This window comes from Salvelinus alpinus, chromosome 5, assembly GCF_045679555.1.
Source record: "Salvelinus alpinus chromosome 5, SLU_Salpinus.1, whole genome shotgun sequence".
Classification (NCBI taxonomy): Eukaryota; Metazoa; Chordata; class Actinopteri; order Salmoniformes; family Salmonidae; genus Salvelinus; species Salvelinus alpinus.
Window position 1 is genome coordinate 99,243,513 of NC_092090.1, and position 22,636 is coordinate 99,266,148.

Consider the following 22,636-nt stretch of genomic DNA (forward strand, 5'->3'; position numbering starts at 1 on the left):
GACCAGACACACATATTTTGTAGTAAAAATGGAATACAACAGAATAAAATAAAACAAATATTGTTCCCACACAACTGGGTTAGGCTATTTGCAATTGCTTGCAGGTGAACAAACAGCTGACCCACACCCCAATGGTGGTGTCAGGTTGGGTGAAAATGGTGTTGGGTACTGTTGAATCAATGAAGGTAACCTGAAGTGGACTTGTGATACTTTGTTGTGCTTCTTCCGCCCAGAGGGAGGGGGCGCTCTTGCGCCATGCGACTGGAGAAAAGACCTGCTTTGCTCTCAGGAACAGGGCGCCAATGAAAGGAGTGATTATTAGGGTGGAGGTGGAAATGGAAGATTCCCAGTGTCTGTGAAGCTCGCTGTTTGGTATGACGCAGGCAAGCGATGTAAAACAGAAGAGTCACTGTCTGTCCTTTTGAGTTTTGATTCTGAGTCTTTACCTGACAAAGTAATGTTAAGATATATCACTTATCCCGTAAGAGTTTTTGTTCCGAACCAGGTGCCAAGTTTATGGTCATGTTGCAGAAGTGTGTAGGAGGGATATTCCAAGTACTTGACTTGTATGTGTCTCTATGGACGTACTTGACTTGTATGTGTCTCTATGGACGCGGGCCAGAATAAAAGGGCTGTTTGAAAATGTGATAGTTTTTTTTTACAAAGAAATACAACTTTTTTTGGGGGGGGGGGGTAAATGTGAATAACATTTTGTCGTACCCCCGACGGCATTGCCTACCCCAGTTTGGGAATACCTGCCCAAGCGCCACATTCACTGTTCTCGTTATCACCTGCCGCCATATTGGATAAACTACCAGTGGAAGAGGAGGGAAACTGAAATATTGCTTCTGTGTCGCTACTTTCGTTGTAGTATAGTTAAAACCACGGTTAAAACAGTCGTCCGTAGCTGTATGTGTAGGACACATTTTAAGTGGTTTATAATATCGGTCAGTGAGAGTCGGAGGCGAGAGGTTTCGTCTTTTGACGTTGTTAGGACTTGTTGTAAATATGACTTCCCTAACACAGCGGAGTTCAGGCCTAGTGCAGAGGCGGACCGAGGCCTCTCGTAGCTCTGCCGCCGACAAGGACAGAGGGTCCGGGGATGAGGACTTCGAGACCCACCGCGGAGAAGAGGAGGAGGAGGATGACAAGGGAGACTCCAAAGAAACTCGACTCACATTAATGGAAGAAGTGTTACTCTTGGGATTGAAGGACCGCGAGGTATAACAATGACATGTATTATATTATTTTACAGCTAAAACCATATTATAGTATTTAGCTGGTTAGGTAACGTAAGTTAACGCTACTCAAAGATCTCATAAAAATTCGCTAACGTTAGCTATCTTCATTTTGTCAACATCGAATGAATGCTAATGTCAGCTATCTACAGTAAGTAGTAACCTGAGGGGTATCCTACGAAGGAAGCTAGATCTACTCAGGGTTTTCTAAAGTTAACCAGTTTCACTTAGCTTCACAGCTCAGGCGTCTTCCGTACTATGATGGTGTATGTTGCTCGGCTTGTAATATACAGGGCAAACTCGTTTTGGTCCCTTCTGGTAGCTATGTCTTACAAATAAATTCATGGCAGCACGTTTTTGGACTCATTCAGCAGTTTTTACTTCCTTAAGTACAATACCATTGGAAATTAATGTTGAATGTTAAATGTATATTTCTATAAACTTAAGTTGGAAATGATGCTTCCTGTTGACAAGACATTTTTTGATAAATAGCCCAATCCAAACACAGTTTTAATGTGTCCGAATCAATAACCAATATGCACAAACAGTTTGTTTATTGAAAACTTAAACATAGTGTATCTACACATACATGTGCAACAAAAGTAATCATATTACATTTTTAAGTTTTCACCTTAGAAACTACACATGCAAGGAAAACCCAGTTGTTTTGAAAAGTGACAATACGTCGATGATATCGATTAAGGGGGGAATCGGGTTGTACGCGCTGTTAGAACTAACCTGCAGAAAACATCTAGCTACATTTTGAAGTGTTGCGTTTTGATTCAAGTAAGTGTAACGCAATATTTTTTTGTTTGTTGATCACTTCCATCGATGTCACACTGAAATCAATAGAACAGGGAGCAAACGTTTGTGGTATAGCGCTGTTTAAACTAACCCTATTTATTCAAAGGCTACACAGGAATGTGGAATAACCTATACATGGTTGGTTTGATGAGAATTTACATTAGGCTTAAATCTATATGTAGGAATGTTGATTTTTTTTTTTGGGGGGGGGGCTGTAATCAGGGAAAAGGTAACAATCCACTTTTTTTCTGTTAATTAACTTAAATGAATCACAACGCGACATATAGGTTATCAACAGTGACTAGTTTGGCTGCTATTTTAAGTAATAGTTTGATTGTCAAATCCATGTATTGGTGTGTGGCCAATTTACTTTTATAGAGAGACAATTTTCCGTGCCGTTTCATTAACTCTACGTTCCAAGTGGTTCTATGTGTGACGAAAATCAATGATACAAAAAAGTACCAAAGATATTTCTGTTTTAATAAGCAATCAATCTTATGTCATAGTGATGTTACTATAAACTTTTATACTAACATACTAACATTATACTAAGTTTTATACTAAGTTTTATACTAACATTATACTAACTTTTATACTAACTTTTATACTAACATTATACTAACTTTTATACTAACATCACCAATCTGAGGTCAAAAGGATGTGTAATTCCACTACATTTTATGAGGTGAAAATGCAAGCTTGTACTGTACTGCTTTCACATTTTTCACGTTTATATGACCCCTTTTACAAACAGGCCCATTTTTACCACGTTCTTGCCTGCAGCATAAAAAATGTTTGTTTCGGTAGGTCAGCATAAAAATGTTTGTTTCGGTAGGTCCTAAGAAACATAAGATTAATGTATTTAATAAAACAAATATATATAATAGCATATTTAGAATTTTATTAGGCCTATGTTCACGAGTCTGTACAGCCATGGCTGCGCCATCCAAATTAAATCAATATTTTGTTCATTAAACAGACCAGGCACACCTACCCGATCAAAGTCAACACACTAGGGCTGTCCCTGACTAAAAAAAATCTTAGTCAACCGAAAGTCGGCAGTTCTTGGTAAAAAAAAAAAAAAAAAACTTTAATAAAATCAACAATATAGGCATTAAGCTTGTCTGATGCTTTAAGCGCACGTTGTGATGAAATAAGACACACATGACTCGAGGAAACCAGAGATCAAGACCTGACCCACTCCTTCTGGCTTTCGTAGATATATAGGCTACGCTGTTATAGGCCACGCTGTAATAGGCCACGCTGTAATAGGCCACGCTGTAATAGGCTACACTGTAATAGGCCACGCTGTAATAGGCCACGCTGTAATAGGCCACGCTGTAATAGGCCACGCTGTAATAGGCCACGCTGTAATAGGCCACGCTGTTATAGGCCACGCTGTTATAGGCCACGCTGTTATAGGCCACGCTGTAATAGGCTATACATGGAGTCTGCAACCTTTCTCAGGTGGAAACATTGTATCAACTATTAATTTGGGTCTGCCCTGAAGGTCATGCTAGCAAACTTGCAATATTGTATAAAATATTCTGGGCCCTCAGTTTCCTGCACCAGTGAGCTCGGGAATATCTTGGGCCCTCAGTTTCCTGTGCCAGTGAGCTCGGGACAGACACAGCTGTAGGCTATTTGCGCAAGGGATCAGAGCATGACATTATTCCCTTTCACACTGAGTGTTATTTGAAAGGGAGAGAGCTGGAAATAGTTTCCAAATGCATTGAGGAACTACTCTCTGTCTCAATGGATGTAAAAACAGACTCGTAAAAACACTATTTTTGCTCGCTGTTTTGAGGTGAAGAAAACATTACTTTGAGAAGCTCCACAACTCATTTAATGGTGTGTTAAGCCAATCAGAAACACTATCAGATCCCCAAACGGGCACATTTTATAGGCCTACATTTGCGTGCAGGCCAGGTAGCCTATAGGCCTACTTCTATGTGTAATCGGGTGCGTGTCCTTACGCCTCGATCACACGGACAGCGTCATTTGCCTTTTGGTACACCAGAAGTACGTTAATTTCCAATGGAACGCTGCGTTTGCCTTTTGGTACACCAGAAGTACGTTCATTTCCAATGGAACGCTGCGTTTGCCTTTTGGTACACCAGAATTACGTTCATTTCCAATGGAACGCTGCGTTTGCCTTTTGGTACACCAGAAGTACGTTCATTTCCAATGGAACGCAACGTTTGCCTTTTGGTACACCAGAAGTACGTTCATTTCCAATGGAACGCTACGTTTGCCTTGCAGCATTGCTGTTGCAGAGGCAGTTGCAGTGCGTTCTGTGTGGTGCACACATTGGATTTATCAAACGGTATGCGTTAAAACTGTCTGCGTAGACGGCTTGACAGAAACGGTAGCAGAAGGTGAAGGTTGAACTTTTTGTTGCAGACATACCCAGAGGATGTTGCGTAACTCTCTCGCTGTGGGCTTTATTCCAATGTTGACAGGAGTGTTCCAAACAAAAGACCATGGACAAAATAAAAATACAACTCATGAATGGAATAAACCAAAACGTGTTTCTCTAAGAGTGTATGCATAGGTTGTGCGCTCTGCAAACAATGTGTCCACTTTGAAAACGAGAATGGTATAAGACTAGAATAGTAATATATTACATGAATTAACAGAAATGACCTTAATAACCAAACATTTTAAATGAGAAATGATAGGATTTAAAGGTGAATGTACTACTGGTGATATATGTAACGGGGAAGTTGCTTATCACAGTTACTAATAAGCATGCGCCCATTTTTAAGAAAATGACCAAATAAATGTAAAAAAATCCCTGTGGATTGATGAGGAATTGAACCATTTTATGGTTGAGAGGGATGAGGCAAAAGGAATGGCAAATGCGTCTGGCTGTACAACCGATTGGCAAACGTACGACAAATTGAGAAATCATGTGACTAAACAGAATAAAAAGAAGAAGAAACTACACTATGAAACAAAGATAAATTATATTAAGAATGAGAGTAAAAAGCTTTGGAGCGCCTTAAATGACATTTTGAGTAAAAAGGCAAACTCTGCTCCATCATTCATTGACCCAGATGGTTCACTCATCACGAAAACGACTGATATTGCCAACTACATTAATATTTTTTTTATTGGCAAGATTAGCAAACTTAGACATGCCAGCAACAAACGCTGACACTACACATCCAAGTATACCTGACCAAATTATGAAAGACAAGCATTGTAATTCTGAATTCCGTAAAGTGAGTGTGGAAGAGGTGAAACAATGATTGTTGTCTAGCAACAATGACAAGCCACCGGGGTCTGACAACTTGGATTGCAATTCGCCGTGTATACCAAACGCTTTTCAGAAGACAAAGAAAATACCGGACCTGTCACTCCAAAAGCTCTTGTTCGGCCTCAGATCAAGCTAGACACCCCATTCCACCTTCCACTGCCTGTTGACATCTAGTGGAAGGCATATGAAGTGCATGCATATCGATAAATAAAAGCCAGTTGAATAGGCAGGCCCTGAAACAGAGCCTCGTTTTCAGATTTTTCACTTCCTGTATGGAAGTTTGCTGCCAAATGAGTTCTGTTTTACTCACAGATATAATTCAAACAGTTTTAGAAACTTGAGTGTTTTCTATCCAATAGTAATAATAATATGCATCTTGTATGATCTAGAACAGAGTACGAGGACGTTTCATTTGGGCACGATTTTTTCCAAAGTGAAAACAGCGTCCCCGTTTTGACAAGAAGTTCAGATGTCTTTTCATTGGTCTAGCCTATATTCCAAAAATTCAACAAATTCTAGTAATTTCCTTTTGAGTGTAGACTGTTATTATGTATACTGGATGGACTTGATTACCTTATGTTACGCTCCACTTTCTATCCACAAGTCTGGGAGAGAACGTATAGGCCTTGGTGATGCTGTTGGTTCATTGATTGTGCAGGGCGGCTTACAGAGTTAGTCTACAATTTAGTGAATTTGTATTTGAATAGGATTTCTAAGCATATCTTGTCTGCTAAATGAACAAGCCTACAGCCTATGGCAAGGAGCATAGCCAGATAAAATTCAGTAAGTACATTTACATTTTAGTCATTTAGCAGACGCTCTTATCCAGATCGACTTACAGTAGAGTGCATACATTTTATTACATTTTTACATACTGAGACAAGGATATCCCTACCGGCCAAACCCTCCCTACCGGCCAAACCCTCCCTAACCCGGACGACGCTATGCCAATTGTGCGTCGCCCCACGGATCTCCCGGTTGCGGCCGGCTGCGACAGAGCCTGGGCGCGAACCCAGCCCAGCCTGGGCGTGAACCCAGAGACTCTGGTGGCGCAGCTAGCACTGCGATGCAGTGCCCTAGACCACTGCGCCACCCGGGAGAAGTTGTCTGCTAAATGAACAAGCCTACAGCCTATGGCAAGGAGCATAGCCAGATAACATTCAGTAAGTAGGACCAATTTTATATGTTGAAATCCTGGAATACATTTTCGTCATATCCTGTTTCTTTACACCTACCTAAAATAAGTAATGGGTTTATTGTTATAGTTTATATTAAATTGATTTATTAGACTTGTTATATTGTAGATGTTCCAAAGGCTTCTATGTGTGGAGGCCTGGAGATACTAAACGTGTTTTGCTAATTTAACGGTCAATTACCTTGAGACCCGGCAGTCAGACAATAACCGACTGACAACATGTAATTACCGCCACAGCTCTACACTCATAGAATACATGCTGGATCTGGGGTCACAGTCAGCAGTCACACGGGCATTAGTCTCCTAAACAGCAGGCTGACCACTGTGATCCTATCGGTTCAGAGAGTGAAGGCTACAGGACGGCTCGGTGATCTGCATGCTCTCACTCACACACACACACACACACACACACACACACACACACACACAGACACACACACACACACACACACACATACACACACACACACACACACACACACACACACAGTGTCTTCTCTCTGTGTTCAGGGCTACATGTTGTTCTTGAACGACCATCTCGTCAGGCCTGTGTTGCAGCTTCCTTACACACGCACACACACACACACACACACACACACACACACACACACACACACACACGCTCATCCCTGTCCTCTCTCAGGGCTACACGTCGTTCTTGAACGACCATCTCGTCAGGCCTGTGTTGCAGCTTCCTTACACACACACACACACACACTCATCCCTGTCCTCCTCTCTCAGGGCTACACGTCGTTCTGGAACGACTGCATCTCGTCGGGTCTGCGCGGCTGCATGCTCATAGAGCTGGCTATCAGAGGACGACTACAGCTGGAGGCCTGTGGCATGAGGAGGAAAAGCCTGCTCGCCAGGAAGGTAGGGAATCTTGATCAAATGACCTCTCTTAATTGGCGGCAGGGTAGCCTAGTGGTTAGAGCGTTGGACTAGTAACCGGAAGTTTGCAAGATCGAATCCCCGAGCTGACAAGGTACAAAATATGTCGTTCTGTCCCCTGAACAAGGCAGTTAACCCACTGTTCCCTGGTAGGCCGTCAATGAAAATAAGAATTTGTTCTTAACTGACTTGCCTAGTTAAACGCTCTGAAGGTAAACATTTTTAAAAAGTGTGTGTTGCCGGTGTTGTGACTTTGGCTATGGATATTCAAGATCATTGACTGATTAAATTGCTCTTATTTAATTAATTTGGTTTCCTATTCAAATTAATCTGAGGGGCACCATTTAAGGGTTTTGATATAGAGAGACCCCTTGACTGAACTCCTGTCAGTAGTTACCTGTTATACCATTTAATCCTATATCAACAATAGTACCAGTACCAATAATCAACAGTCAATTTACTATATTCTCATTCTGAATGGTCGTCGAGCTCTCAGACTCGGAGAATCCAATCGCTCGTGAAAGGCCTTCAATGCAACAACGGATTGAATTCAAAGTTTTATTACTAAGACTAAGAGATTGAAAATGAGATAGATACAGTTGCCTTAACAGACCCAACGGAATGCGGTACAATCGCCGACGTGGGGAACTCTACAGATCAATTGAATAGTTTGATGTAGCCTACTCACAGGCAGAGTACAGGCGACACGTTAACAGGACTTTGGAGAATTATAAATACTTTTTCGTGAGAACAGGAGAAGTGTTGAGAGACTACTACATCAGTAAAACTTCACAGTCGTGAAAATAAAGGTTCCCTAATCGGGGGTTAACAGGCCCGGTTACAGGTTAACACCCTCTGTGGACAGTGCCAGGACAATATTGGTTATTGATATGTCAATCCAACTGACAGTCTTACAGTAATCAGCATTTTCCACCACTTTCACACAGACACAACGTCAGCCAAAAGGGAAATCAAATGCAATGATGTATTGACGTGCATTTTGAGCTGATTGTCGTTTTGGTTCAGTTGGGTTTTCAGATTTGACAGAGATGAAACGGGGGGGGGAGATCAGTGTTTCTGATAGCCCGAAGAAGCTTCTTCCCTCGTCGGAGCCCACACGTTGTTGCCTGTTCTCTCTATTTATCAGACTCAGTCCTCAAATCTGTTCAGTCCAAAGATATAAAGTTTAAGGCACTAAGGTGCAGTGGAATGTTCCGGTCCTCTTAGGGAAAGATAAAAACCCAGCGGGTCGTCGTGTGAACGCAGTGTTGCTCGGCCAAGTTCCTCTCACAGGTGATTCTTCTGTCTGAGTTGTATAACGCTTCCTCGATCTGAGTTTTGGGTTTCCAAGGAGATGGGATCATTTTGTCCCACGGATGTGGCCTTGCCTTAAAGAACTTGATTCTAGTTTCTGGGTAGTAAAGGCCTCTAATTTATAGGGAGGCGGATAGAGCCATTGGTACCGCCGCGTTGATTGTAAGGATTCAGTGTGGCAAATCCTGAGACTTTTTTTTGTTGTTGTCCGGGAGACCGTTACGTGCATTCCCCATGCTGAAGAACGTAGCCTGTAGGGTACAGACATGACCATGGCTCCTTTGCACACTCTGTATGCTACAGTAAAATCACCATTAAACCCTCTTTTAATGACAGGAAAATCACCATTAAACCCTCTTTTAATGACAGGAAAATCAGAAGAAAGATATTCAAGTAATATCAACAGTTTTAATAGTGAAGATTAAAAAATATATATATATTTTTTTTTTACTTTTTATTTAACTAGGCAAGTCAGTTAAGAACAAATTCTTATTTCCAATGACGGTCAATCCCGGACGACACTGGGCCAATTGTAAGCCGCCCTATGGGACTCGGCCCGGATGTGATACAGCCTGGAATCGAACCGGGGACTGTAGTGATGCCTCTTGCACTGAGATGCAGTGTCTTAGACCACTGCGCCACTCGGGAGCCCATAAAAGCGTGTTTAAATGTCCTTTTGCGCTCTCGGCGCCATTTTGTCTTTGTTACAAAGAGTAACAATTCCTGACTTTCCTCTTATGATACACATCACCAGACACACTGATGACTCTGCAGTGGTTTCTGTCTCCTGACCTGCTCGGTTCCCGAAATTAAGAGCAGTTTCGAACCACCTGGTCGTGATAATTTTTTTTGAACCACTAAACAACTATTGATTTAAAACCATAGAGTTATTACCGCAAGTCATATAGAAAACAGGAGCTGCCTCCACTATTCCAGCACCATTTCAACATCAACGTGACAACTAAAAGATACCCGAAAACAATTTAGTCCTATTGCCATAAGCTAAATATGATGTGGGTGTCTATGGTTCTGATTTCTGTTTGTGTGTACGTGCCTTCGTTGCAAGTAGAAAAAAACATGTAGAGTGACGCCAATGCCATTCTCTCTTTCATGTTTCTGTTAGTGATGTATGCTCTCAAAACAATTTGATAGGAGAGAAGCCAAGTCCAGTAATGTATGCTCTCAAAACAATTTGATAGGAGAGAAGCCAAATCCAGTAATGTATGCTCTCAAAACAATTTGATAGGAGAGAAGCCAAATCCAGTAATGTATGCTCTCAAAACAATTTGATAGGAGAGAAGCCAAATCCAGTAATGTATGCTCTCAAAACAATTTGATAGGAGAGAAGCCAAATCCAGTAATGTATGCTCTCAAAACAATTTGATAGGAGAGAAGCAAAATCCAGTAATGTATGCTCTCAAAACAATTTGATAGGAGAGAAGCCAAATCCAAGCTAGCTTCCATTGACACATCTTTTTTTTTCTCCCCCACCAAGACCAATCATTTGAGCTTGGTCAGATGCTCACTGGCTTCCCTTGACACATTTATTTTTTATTTTTTAAAGGCAATGGACAAGAAAGTATTCTTCTGCTGATTCTGACTTGTATTTAGTCTAGAAGTTGTGTTCTGACTGTGTGGTTGCCTCATCTCTAGGATCTATAGGTCATTGAGTGGCAGTATTGTTTTGTTCTGACCGTGTTCTATATACAGTCGACTAAAGCTGTTGTGGTTGTTGTATTGTGTGTCTCCTAGGTGATCTGTAAGTCGGATGCTCCGACGGGAGACGTGCTATTGGACGAGGCTCTGAAACACGTGAAGGAGACCCAGCCCCCAGAGACGGTGCAGAGCTGGATCGAGCTGCTCAGCGGTGAGTGTGTCAGAGGTTTATTACTAACAGAGTGGTCTCAGCCAGGCCAGCCACCAAACAGAGGTTTCCTACTAACAGAGTGGTCTCAGCCCCCAAACAGAGGTTTACTACTAACAGAGTGGTCTCAGCCACCAAACAGAGGTTTACTACTAACAGAGTGGTCTCAGCCACCAAACAGAGGTTTACTACTAACAGAGTGGTCTCAGCCCCCAAACAGAGGTTTACTACTAACAGAGTGGTCTCAGCCACCAAACAGAGGTTTACTACTAACAGAGTGGTCTCAGCCACCAAACAGAGGTTTACTACTAACAGAGTGGTCTCAGCCACCAAACAGAGGTTTACTACTAACAGAGTGGTCTCAGCCACCAAACAGAGGTTTACTACTAACAGAGTGGTCTCAGCCACCAAACAGAGGTTTACTACTAACAGAGTGGTCTCAGCCACCAAACAGAGGTTTACTACTAACAGAGTGGTCTCAGCCACCAAACAGAGGTTTACTACTAACAGAGTGGTCTCAGCCACCAAACAGAGGTTTACTACTAACAGAGTGGTCTCAGCCACCAAACAGAGGTTTACTACTAACAGAGTGGTCTCAGCCCCCAAACAGAGGTTTACTACTAACAGAGTGGTCTCAGCCACCAAACAGAGGTTTACTACTAACAGAGTGGTCTCAGCCACCAAACAGAGGTTTACTACTAACAGAGTGGTCTCAGCCCCCAAACAGAGGTTTACTACTAACAGAGTGGTCTCAGCCACCAAACAGAGGTTTACTACTAACCGAGTGGTCTCAGCCACCAAACAGAGGTTTACTACTAACAGAGTGGTCTCAGCCACCAAACAGAGGTTTACTACTAACAGAGTGGTCTCAGCCACCAAACAGAGGTTTACTACTAACAGAGTGGTCTCAGCCACCAAACAGAGGTTTACTACTAACAGAGTGGTCTCAGCCACCAAACAGAGGTTTACTACTAACAGAGTGGTCTCAGCCACCAAACAGAGGTTTACTACTAACAGAGTGGTCTCAGCCACCAAACAGAGGTTTACTACTAACAGAGTGGTCTCAGCCACCAAACAGAGGTTTACTACTAACAGAGTGGTCTCAGCCACCAAACAGAGGTTTACTACTAACAGAGTGGTCTCAGCCCCCAAACAGAGGTTTACTACTAACAGAGTGGTCTCAGCCCCCAAACAGAGGTTTACTACTAACAGAGTGGTCTCAGCCACCAAACAGAGGTTTACTACTAACAGAGTGGTCTCAGCCACCAAACAGAGGTTTACTACTAACAGAGTGGTCTCGGCCACCAAACAGAGGTTTACTACTAACAGAGTGGTCTCAGCCACCAAACAGAGGTTTACTACTAACAGAGTGGTCTCAGCCACCAAACAGAGGTTTACTACTAACAGAGTGGTCTCAGCCACCAAACAGAGGTTTACTACTAACAGAGTGGTCTCAGCCACCAAACAGAGGTTTACTACTAACAGAGTGGTCTCGGCCACCAAACAGAGGTTTACTACTAACAGAGTGGTCTCGGCCACCAAACAGAGGTTTACTACTAACAGAGTGGTCTCAGCCACCAAACAGAGGTTTACTACTAACAGAGTGGTCTCAGCCACCAAACAGAGGTTTACTACTAACAGAGTGGTCTCAGCCACCAAACAGAGGTTTACTACTAACAGAGTGGTCTCAGCCACCAAACAGAGGTTTACTACTAACAGAGTGGTCTCAGCCACCAAACAGAGGTTTACTACTAACAGAGTGGTCTCAGCCACCAAACAGAGGTTTACTACTAACAGAGTGGTCTCAGCCACCAAACAGAGGTTTACTACTAACAGAGTGGTCTCAGCCACCAAACAGAGGTTTACTACTAACAGAGTGGTCTCAGCCACCAAACAGAGGTTTACTACTAACAGAGTGGTCTCAGCCACCAAACAGAGGTTTACTACTAACAGAGTGGTCTCAGCCCCCAAACAGAGGTTTACTACTAACAGAGTGGTCTCAGCCACCAAACAGAGTGTTTACTACTAACAGAGTCGGTCTCATGCCACCAAGAACAGAGTGTTATAATACTAACAGAGCTGGTCTCATGCCACCAATGACAGAGTGTTTACTACTAACAGAGTGGTCTCAGCCACCAATACAGAGGTTTACTACTAACAGAGTGGTCTCAGCCACCAAACAGAACCGGTATTTACTACTAACAGAGTGGTACTCAGCCACCAAACCAGTAGGTTATACTACTAACAGAGTGGTCTCATGCTACCAAACAGAGGTTTACTACTAACAGAGTGGTCTCAATGCCACCAAACCGGTATTATAATACTAATAGAACCGGTATTCTAATACTAATGAACCGAGTATTATAATACTAACAGAACTGGTATTATAATACTAATGAACAGAGTATTTAATACTAATAGAACTGGTCTCATGCCACTAATACAGACCGGTATTACTAATAACTAGAGTGAACCGGTATTATAATACTAATGAACCGGTATTATAATACTAATGAACCGGTATTATAATACTAATGAAGCGGTATTATAATACTAATGAACCGGTATTTTAATACTAATGAACCTGTATTATAATACTAATGAACCGGTATTATAATACTAATGAACCGGTATTATAATACTAATGAACCGGTATTTTAATACTAATGAACTGGTATTATAATACTAATGAACCTGTATTATAATACTAATGAACCGGTATTATAATACTAATGAACTGGTATTATAATACTAATGAACCGGTATTATAATACTAATGAACCTGTATTATAATACTAATGAACCGGTATTATAATACTAATGAACCGGTATTATAATACTAATGAACCGGTATTATAATACTAATGAACTGGTATTATAATACTAATGAACTGGTATTATAATACTAATGAACTGGTATTATAATACTAATGAACCGGTTTAATACTAATGAACCGGTTTAATACTAATGAACCGGTATTATAATACTAATGAACCGGTATTTTAATACTAATGATCCGGTATTTTAATACTAATGATCCGGTATTATAATACTAATGAACCGGTATTATAATACTAATGAACCGGTATTATAATACTAACGATCCGAATTATAATACTAACGAACCGGTATTTTAATACTAACGATCCGGTATTTTAATACTAATGAACCGGTATTTTAATACTAATGAACCGGTATTTTAATACTAACGAACCGGTATTATAATACTAACGAACCTGTATTATAATACTAATGAACCGGTATTTTAATACTAATGAACCGGTATTTTAATACTAATGAACCGGTATTATAATACTAACGAACCTGTATTATAATACTAACGAACCTGTATTATAATACTAATGAACCGGTATTATAATACTAATAAACCGGTATTATAATACTAATGAGCCGGTATTATAATACTAACGAACCTGTATTATAATACTAATGAACCGGTATTATAATACTAACGAACCGGTATTATAATACTAACGAACCGGTATTATAATACTAATGAACCGGTATTATAATACTAATGAACCGGTATTATAATACTAATGAACCGGTATTATAATACTAATGAACCGGTATTATAATACTAATGAACCGGTATTATAATACTAATGAACCGGTATTATAATACTAATGAACCGGTATTATAATACTAACGAACCGGTATTATAATACTAACGAACCTGTATTATAATACTAACGAACCGGTATTATACTACTAATGAACCGGTATTATAATACTAATGAACTGGTATTATAATACTAACGAACCTGTATTATAATACTAACGAACCTGTATTATAATACTAACGAACCGGTATTATACTAATGAATGCAGCTACGTTGCTAATGAGATGCAACAAGAGAATATTAAAATAACATGGAAGCCAAACCCCTTTGGATGATTTCTCTCCCCAATGCAATTTGATTGGACTGTTATTGAGTTATGGACATTAGGGCTGGGCGATATGGCAAATCAATTATCAGCTGTCCGTCCTGTTTCCCTGTAGCACTGTCTTAAGCGTATCACTGTATGGGCATTATGGCTGGGCGATATGGCAAATCAATTATCACGATATCTATATATTTTTACATTCGATAACGATAATTATCACAATATTAATCAAATAATGTTTAAAAGGTGCATATCTGCTTCAGACTCAAGAATGTCTGATGCCTGAACAAACCGTAGCCTAGTGGTTAGAGTGAGTTGGGACAGTAACCAGCAGGTAGCCTAGTGGTTAGAGCGTTGGGCCAGTAACCAGCAGGTAGCCTCGTGGTTAGAGCGTTGGGACAGTAACCAGCAGGTAGCCTAGTGGTTAGAGAGTTGGGCCAGTAACCAGCAGGTAGCCTAGTGGTTAGAGCGTTGGGCCAGTAACCAGCAGGTAGCCTAGTGGTTAGAGCGTTGGACCAGTAACCAGCAGGTAGCCTAGTGGTTAGAGCGTTGGGCCAGTAACCAGCAGGTAGCCTAGTGGTTGGAGCGTTGGGATAGTAACCAGCAGGTAGACTAGTGGTTAGAGCGTTGGGACAGTAACCGAAAGGTTGCTGGGTCAAATCCCCGAGCTGACAAGGTAAAAATCTGTCGTTCTGCCCCTGAACAAGGCAGTTAACCCACTGTTCCTATGCCGTCATTGTAAATAAGAAGTTATTCTTAACTGACTTGCCTAGTTAAATAAAGGTTACTTTTTTATTATGTGAGCTACACATAAAATTATACTTTAAGGGAAATTGTTCCATATTTGCTGCCAGGGAGCACGTACCTGGGGTCAATTAAATTCATAAGCCTCTTGAAACCTTCCTTTTCGACTATGCTAATTGGTAGCATGTCCTTAGCAATGTAATGCATAAGAGCATTTGTGATGTCTTTGTGTTTTCGATGTTTGCTTGTAGGGCATAAACGCTGTCCGTGTTGACTGCTTTGGGCAAACATCCCTCGATTGGCTGGTGCTTGAGGAGCGTTTATCAATACCGTGGCGCAAACTCAAACTTCCTGCATGTTCCAAAGAGTGATTTTGCTTCAGATGTTTTAAAAGGTTTGTCGTAATTACCAGACTTTGTAGCCACCTGTCTACGGCACAATTTGCACCGAACATCGCTCTGCTCTTTGTCGAACGTCAAAAAGCCAAACCACATCCAAATTACTGAAACAGTTTAACCCTTTTTATCAATAATTTCTTTGTTGAAAGCTGCTCCTTCTCCATGGCTATCACTGCCACTGTTTTCACCTACATCGCTCATTTAGTGGTTAATAGTGGCTACTCCATCGCTCATTTAGTGGTTAATAGTGGCTACTCCATCACTCATTTAGTGGTTAATAGTGGCTACTCCATCACTCATTTAGTGGTTAATAGTGGCTACTCCATCACTCATTTAGTGGTTAATAGTGGCTACTCCATCACTCATTTAGTGGTTAATAGTGGCTACTCCATCACTCATTTAGTGGTTAATAGTGGCTACTCCATCACTCATTTAGTGGTTAATAGTGGCTACTCCATCACTCATTTAGTGGTTAATAGTGGCTACTCCATCACTCATTTAGTGGTTAATAGTGGCTACTCCATCACTCATTTAGTGGTTAATAGTGGCTACTCCATCACTCATTTAGTGGTTAATAGTGGCTACTCCATCACTCATTTAGTGGTTAATAGTGGCTACTCCATCACTCATTTAGTGGTTAATAGTGGCTACTCCATCACTCATTTAGTGGTTAATAGTGGCTACTCCATCACTCATTTAGTGGTTAATAGTGGCTACTCCATCACTTATTTAGTGGTTAATAGTGGCTGCTCCATCACTCATTTAGTGGTTAATAGTGGCTGCTCCATCACTCATTTAGTGGTTAATAGTGGCTACTCCATCACTCATTTAGTGGTTAATAGTGGCTACTCCATCACTCATTTAGTGGTTAATAGTGGCTACTCCATCACTCATTTAGTGGTTAATAGTGGCTACTCCATCACTCATTTAGTGGTTAATAGTGGCTGCTCCATCACTCATTTAGTGGTTAATAGTGGCTACTCCATCACTCATTTAGTGGTTAATAGTGGCTACTCCATCACTCATTTAGTGGTTAATAGTGGCTACTCCATCACTCATTTAGTGGTTAATAGTGGCTACTCCATCACTCATTTAGTGGTTAATAGTGGCTACTCCATCACGCGAGGTGCTAAGGGGTTTTTAGTGGGCGTATACCTCTCCACGTGCATATTGTCACTTCTCCGCACGTCCCTGCTGCGTCACAGAGGTGAAATAGACTGCTGTACCTAATTAATAATTATGTACCTAATTATTTTATATCGCCATTATCGAAATTTAATCTAAACGTTTTTAGATGTTTATTGAGGGAAGTAATTACCTCGATTAATTATTAATTTATCGCCCAGTCCTAGTGGACATATGTCACATTCAATCACGATGCTTTAGGCTTTGAACTCTGTGGCACGTTTAACATCTCTTCTCCCCCCCCCCCCCCCCCCCCGCTTGCAGGAGAGACGTGGAACCCTCTGAAGCTACACTACCAGCTGAGGAACGTGAGGGAGCGTCTAGCCAAGAACCTGGTGGAAAAGGGCGTGCTGACCACGGAGAAACAGAACTTCCTCCTCTTCGACATGACCACTCACCCGCTCACCAACGACAACATCAAACAACGCCTCGTCAAGAGGGTTCAGGAGGCCGTGTTGGAGAAATGGGTCAACGACCCGCACCGCATGGACAAGCGGCTGCTCGCCCTCATCTTCCTGGCCCACTCGTCTGATGTCCTGGAGAATGCCTTTTCCCCCCTGCTGGACGACCAGTATGACCTGGCCATGAAGAGAGTACGGCAGCTCTTGGATCTGGAGCCAGAGGGGGAGAGCACGAAGACCAACGCCAATGAGTTGTTGTGGGCCGTAGTGGCCGCCTTTACCAAGTGACCTGACCTTCCACCTTCAGACACCAGAGGGTGCTGTTGGTTTGACGGTGGGGTAGAGGGAGAGGACAGGACAGTTTTGGGGAGGGACAAAGAGGAGAGGGCTGGTCTGTCTGGCCCATCAAGGTAGTGACTTGACTGACTTGAGGTCACCTCCCTCTGTCTTTCTGAACAGAATGGTCTGTTCCAGACCTGTCCCACAGCTTACTGAACAGAATGGTCTGTTCCAGACCTGTCCCACAGCTTTCTGAACAGAATGGTCTGTTCCAGACCTGTCCCACAGCTTTCTGAACAGAATGGTCTGTTCCAGACCTGTCCCACAGCTTTCTGAACAGAATGGTCTGTTCCAGACCTGTCCCACAGCTTTCTGAACAGAATGGTCTGTTCCAGACCTGTCCCACAGCTTTCTGAACAGAATGGTCTGTTCCAGACCTGTCCCACAGCTTTCTGAACAGAATAGTCTGCTCCAGACCTGTCCCACAGCTTTCTGAACAGAATGGTCTGTTCCAGACCTGTCCCACAGCTTTCTGAACAGAATGGTCTGTTCCAGACCTGTCCCACAGCTTTCTGAACAGAATGGTCTGTTCCAGACCTGTCCCACAGCTTTCTGAACAGAATAGTCTGCTCCAGACCTGTCCCACAGCTTACTGAACAGAATAGTCTGCTCCAAACCTGTCCCACAGCTTACTGAACAGAATGGTCTGCTCCAGACCTGTCCCACAGCTTTCTGAACAGAATGGTCTGCTCCAGACCTGTCCCACAGCTTTCTGAAGAGAATGGTCTGCTCCAGACCTGTCCCACAGCTTTCTGAACAGAATGGTCTGCTCCAGACCTGTCCCACAGCTTTCTGAAGAGAATGGTCTGCTCCAGACCTGTCCCACAGCTTTCTGAACAGAATGGTCTGCTCCAGACCTGTCCCACAGCTTTCTGAACAGAATGGTCTGCTCCAGACCTGTCCCACAGCTTTCTGAAGAGAATGGTCTGCTCCAGACCTGTCCCACAGCTTACTGAACAGAATGGTCTGCTCCAGACCTGTCCCACAGCTTTCTGAACAGAATGGTCTGATCAGACCTGTCCCACAGCTTTCTGAACAGAATAGTCTGTTCCAGACCTGTCCCACAGCTTACTGAACAGAATGGTCTGCTCCAGACCTGTCCCACAGCTTTCTGAACAGAATGGTCTGTTCCAGACCTGTCCCACAGCTTACTGAACAGAATGGTCTGCTCCAGACCTGTCCCACAGCTTTCTGAAGAGAATGGTCTGCTCCAGACCTGTCCCACAGCTTACTGAACAGAATGGTCTGCTCCAGACCTGTCCCACAGCTTACTGAACAGAATGGTCTGCTCCAGACCTGTCCCACAGATTTCTGAACAGAATGGTCTGTTCCAGACCTGTCCCACAGCTTACTGAACAGAATAGTCTGCTCCAGACCTGTCCCACAGCTTTCTGAACAGAATGGTCTGCTCCAGACCTGTCCCACAGCTTTCTGAAGAGAATGGTCTGCTCCAGACCTGTCCCACAGCTTACTGAACAGAATGGTCTGCTCCAGACCTGTCCCACAGCTTTCTGAAGAGAATGGTCTGCTCCAGACCTGTCCCACAGCTTACTGAACAGAATGGTCTGTTCCAGACCTGTCCCACAGCTTACTGAACAGAATGGTCTGCTCCAGACCTGTCCCACAGCTTTCTGAACAGAATGGTCTGCTCCAGACCTGTCCCACAGCTTTCTGAACAGAATAGTCTGTTCCAGACCTGTCCCACAGCTTTCTGAACAGAATGGTCTGTTCCAGACCTGTCCCACAGCTTTCTGAACAGAATGGTCTGCTCCAGACCTGTCCCACAGCTTACTGAACAGAATGGTCTGCTCCAGACCTGTCCCACAGCTTTCTGAACAGAATGGTCTGCTCCAGACCTGTCCCACAGCTTACTGAACAGAATGGTCTGCTCCAGACCTGTCCCACAGATTTCTGAACAGAATGGTCTGTTCCAGACCTGTCCCACAGCTTACTGAACAGAATAGTCTGCTCCAGACCTGTCCCACAGCTTTCTGAACAGAATGGTCTGTTCCAGACCTGTCCCACAGCTTACTGAACAGAATAGTCTGCTCCAGACCTGTCCCACAGCTTTCTGAACAGAATAGTCTGCTCCAGACCTGTCCCACAGCTTACTGAACAGAATGGTCTGTTCCAGACCTGTCCCACAGCTTACTGAACAGAATAGTCTGCTCCAGACCTGTCCCACAGCTTTCTGAACAGAATGGTCTGTTCCAGACCTGTCCCACAGCTTTCTGAACAGAATGGTCTGCTCCAGACCTGTCCCACAGCTTTCTGAACAGAATAGTCTGTTCCAGACCTGTCCCACAGCTTTCTGAACAGAATGGTCTGTTCCAGACCTGTCCCACAGCTTACTGAACAGAATGGTCTGCTCCAGACCTGTCCCACAGCTTTCTGAACAGAATAGTCTGTTCCAGACCTGTCCCACAGCTTACTGAACAGAATGGTCTGTTCCAGACCTGTCCCACAGCTTACTGAACAGAATGGTCTGTTCCAGACCTGTCCCACAGCTTTCTGAACAGAATGGTCTGTTCCAGACCTGTCCCACAGCTTTCTGAACAGAATGGTCTGCTCCAGACCTGTCCCACAGCTTTCTGAACAGAATGGTCTGTTCCAGACCTGTCCCACAGCTTACTGAACAGAATGGTCTGTTCCAGACCTGTCCCACAGCTTACTGAACAGAATGGTCTGTTCCAGACCTGTCCCGCAGCTTACTGAACAGAAAATATCTCTCTCCCTCTGTCCTTCTCCTTTTCCCTTCATCAAGCTCTTTCTCTCTGCAAGATGTCATTTAATCACTCACTTTTACAAAAAAAATGTAAACTCCCTCTGATGGAGTGACATGTAATGCTTTGAATACTGGACTGAAATATGAAGATACAATCATCATCCTCTTCCTCCCTGGACAAATCTTTCAGAAATGTCTTCAAAGTATGTATGGTATTCTCTACAGGTATCTAGCTCTTACTCACTATAACCTACAGTGGGATCCAACAGTATTGGGAAAGTGACCCATGTGTTGTTGTTTTGCCTCTGTACTCCAGCACTTTGGGTTTTAAATCATACAATGACTATATGAGGTTAAAGTGCAGACTGTCAGCTTTAATTTGAGGGTATTTTCATCCGTATCGGGTGAACCGTTTAGAAAATACAGAAGTTTTTGTACATTGTCCCCCAATGACTACTTTAATACACATATAAATGAATTTGTCCCAATACTTTTGGTCCACTAAAATGGGTGGGACGACTATGTACAAAAAAATACTTTAATTTATAAACAGTTCACCTGATATGGATAAAAAATACCCTAAAATTAATGCAGACAGACTGCACTTTAACCTCATAGTCATTCTATCAGAGCCAAAAAAACAAACGTGTCACTGTCCCAATGCTTTTGGAGCTCAGTGATGTACATGCAGCTTCCATGTACGTGAAACATAGTAGTAGTATATGAATTGAATACTAGATATTTCTCTTCCTGACAAGTCGTGGATTTGATTTCCTCTCCAACATGACGACATGGTCTGAAGTTTCCTGTTTCAGTTTTACTCTCATGTTTTGTGAATGAAAAGCTTCCTCTCATTAAGGTGTTTGGGTTCCCCGACCAAGGCTCCATCTGAAATCTATTCTACTACGTAGATACTGAGTGTACAAAACATTACTGATGTCTCTCTCCTCTGTGTGAATGAAAGGACGTTTTCTTATACGTTCATTCACCTGTCTTATTGTTGTTTCTTCACGTCAATAATAGTTCTGTTTTTAACTTTCTCATCAAGACAACGAGTGATTGTGTTAGTTGTGTCTGTGCAGAATAAAACAATGAAACGAGAATGGAAGGGAGGGTCTGTCTCTGTTATAGAGCTACTTAATGTATAGTTACATATATACATACTTAGTGCCTTCGGACAGTATTCACCCCCCTTTGACTTATTCTACATTTTGATTTTAAAGAATTTGAAATGGATTTGAAATGTTTGTTTTTTTGTCACTGGCCTACACACACACTACCACACAATCATAATGTCAAAGTGGAATTGTATTTTTAGAAATGTTTACAAAATGAATTAAAAAAGGGAAAAGCTGAAATGTCTTGAATCAATTAAGTTTAACTCCTTTTGTTATGTCGAGCCTACATAAGTTCAGGAGTAAAAACTGTGCTTAACAAGTCACATAATAAGTTGCGTGGATTCATTCTGTGTGTAATAATAATAGTGTTTACGATGATTCTCTGTACATACATACAATTATCTCTAAGGTCCGTCGGGTCGAGGAGATTACGGTGCATTCGGAAAGTAGTCAGACCCGTTGACTTTTTCCACATTTTGTTACGTTACAGCCTTGATCATCCATTCTACAACTTGATTGGAGTTCACCTGTGGTACATTTTAAATTGATTGGACATGATTTGGAAAGGCGCACACCTGTTTAAATAAGGTCCCACAGTTGACAGTGCATGTCAGAGCAAAAACCAAGCCATGAAGTGCAAAGCTGTCATCAAGGCAAAGGGTGGCTACTTTGAAGAATCTCAAATCTCAAATATATTTTGATTTATTTAACACTTTTTTTTTTTTGGTTACTACATGATTCCATGTGTGTTATTTCATAGTTTTGATGTCTTCACTATTATTCTACAATGTAGAAAATAGTAAAAATAAAGAAAAATCTTTTGAATGAGTGCAGGTGTGTTCAAACTGTTGACTGGTCCTGTATATATTCCTGTCTGAGTAGCTTGGTCAGCTTTGTTAGACCAGTCTGTACTGGTCCTTTAATGGTCTGTACTGGTCCTTTAATGGTCTGTACTGGTCCTTTAATGGTCTGTACTGGTCCTTTAATGGTCTGTACTGGTCCTTTAATGGTCTGTACTGGTCCTTTAATGGTCTGTACTGGTCCTTTAATGGTCTGTACTGGTCCTTTAATGGTCTGTACTGGTCCTTTAATGGTCTGTACTGGTCCTTTAATGGTCTGTACTGGTCCTTTAATGGTCTGTACTGGTCCTTTAATGGTCTGTACTGGTCCTTTAATGGTCTGTACTGGTCCTTTAATGGTCTGTACTGGTCCTTTAATGGTCTGTACTGGTCCTTTAAGAGCGTCTG

General features: G+C 42.3%; 1 protein-coding gene across 1 annotated transcript; it reads left to right on the top strand.

Annotated features, from left to right (window-relative positions):
- The first annotated feature begins 323 nt into the window (after positions 1-323).
- LOC139577340 (Golgi phosphoprotein 3) lies at positions 324-22,218 on the top strand. The gene is made up of 4 exons (XM_071404381.1): positions 324-1,221; positions 7,241-7,372; positions 10,457-10,571; positions 17,071-22,218. Exons 1-4 carry the CDS (start codon positions 1,009-1,011, stop codon positions 17,493-17,495), a joined length of 885 nt encoding a protein of 294 aa, XP_071260482.1. The 5' UTR covers positions 324-1,008; the 3' UTR covers positions 17,496-22,218.
- The last annotated feature ends 418 nt before the right edge of the window (positions 22,219-22,636 follow it).

What these genes read in the sequence shown, in the direction of transcription:
- LOC139577340 (XM_071404381.1), top strand. Translation starts at nt 1,009, where the DNA reads ATGACTTCCCTAACACAGCGGAGTTCAGGCCTAGTGCAGAGGCGGACC. An exon ending in TGGGATTGAAGGACCGCGAG is followed by an intron (nt 1,222 to 7,240) that starts GTATAACAATGA and finishes CTCCTCTCTCAG; the next exon opens with GGCTACACGTCGTTCTGGAA. An exon ending in AAAGCCTGCTCGCCAGGAAG is followed by an intron (nt 7,373 to 10,456) that starts GTAGGGAATCTT and finishes TGTGTCTCCTAG; the next exon opens with GTGATCTGTAAGTCGGATGC.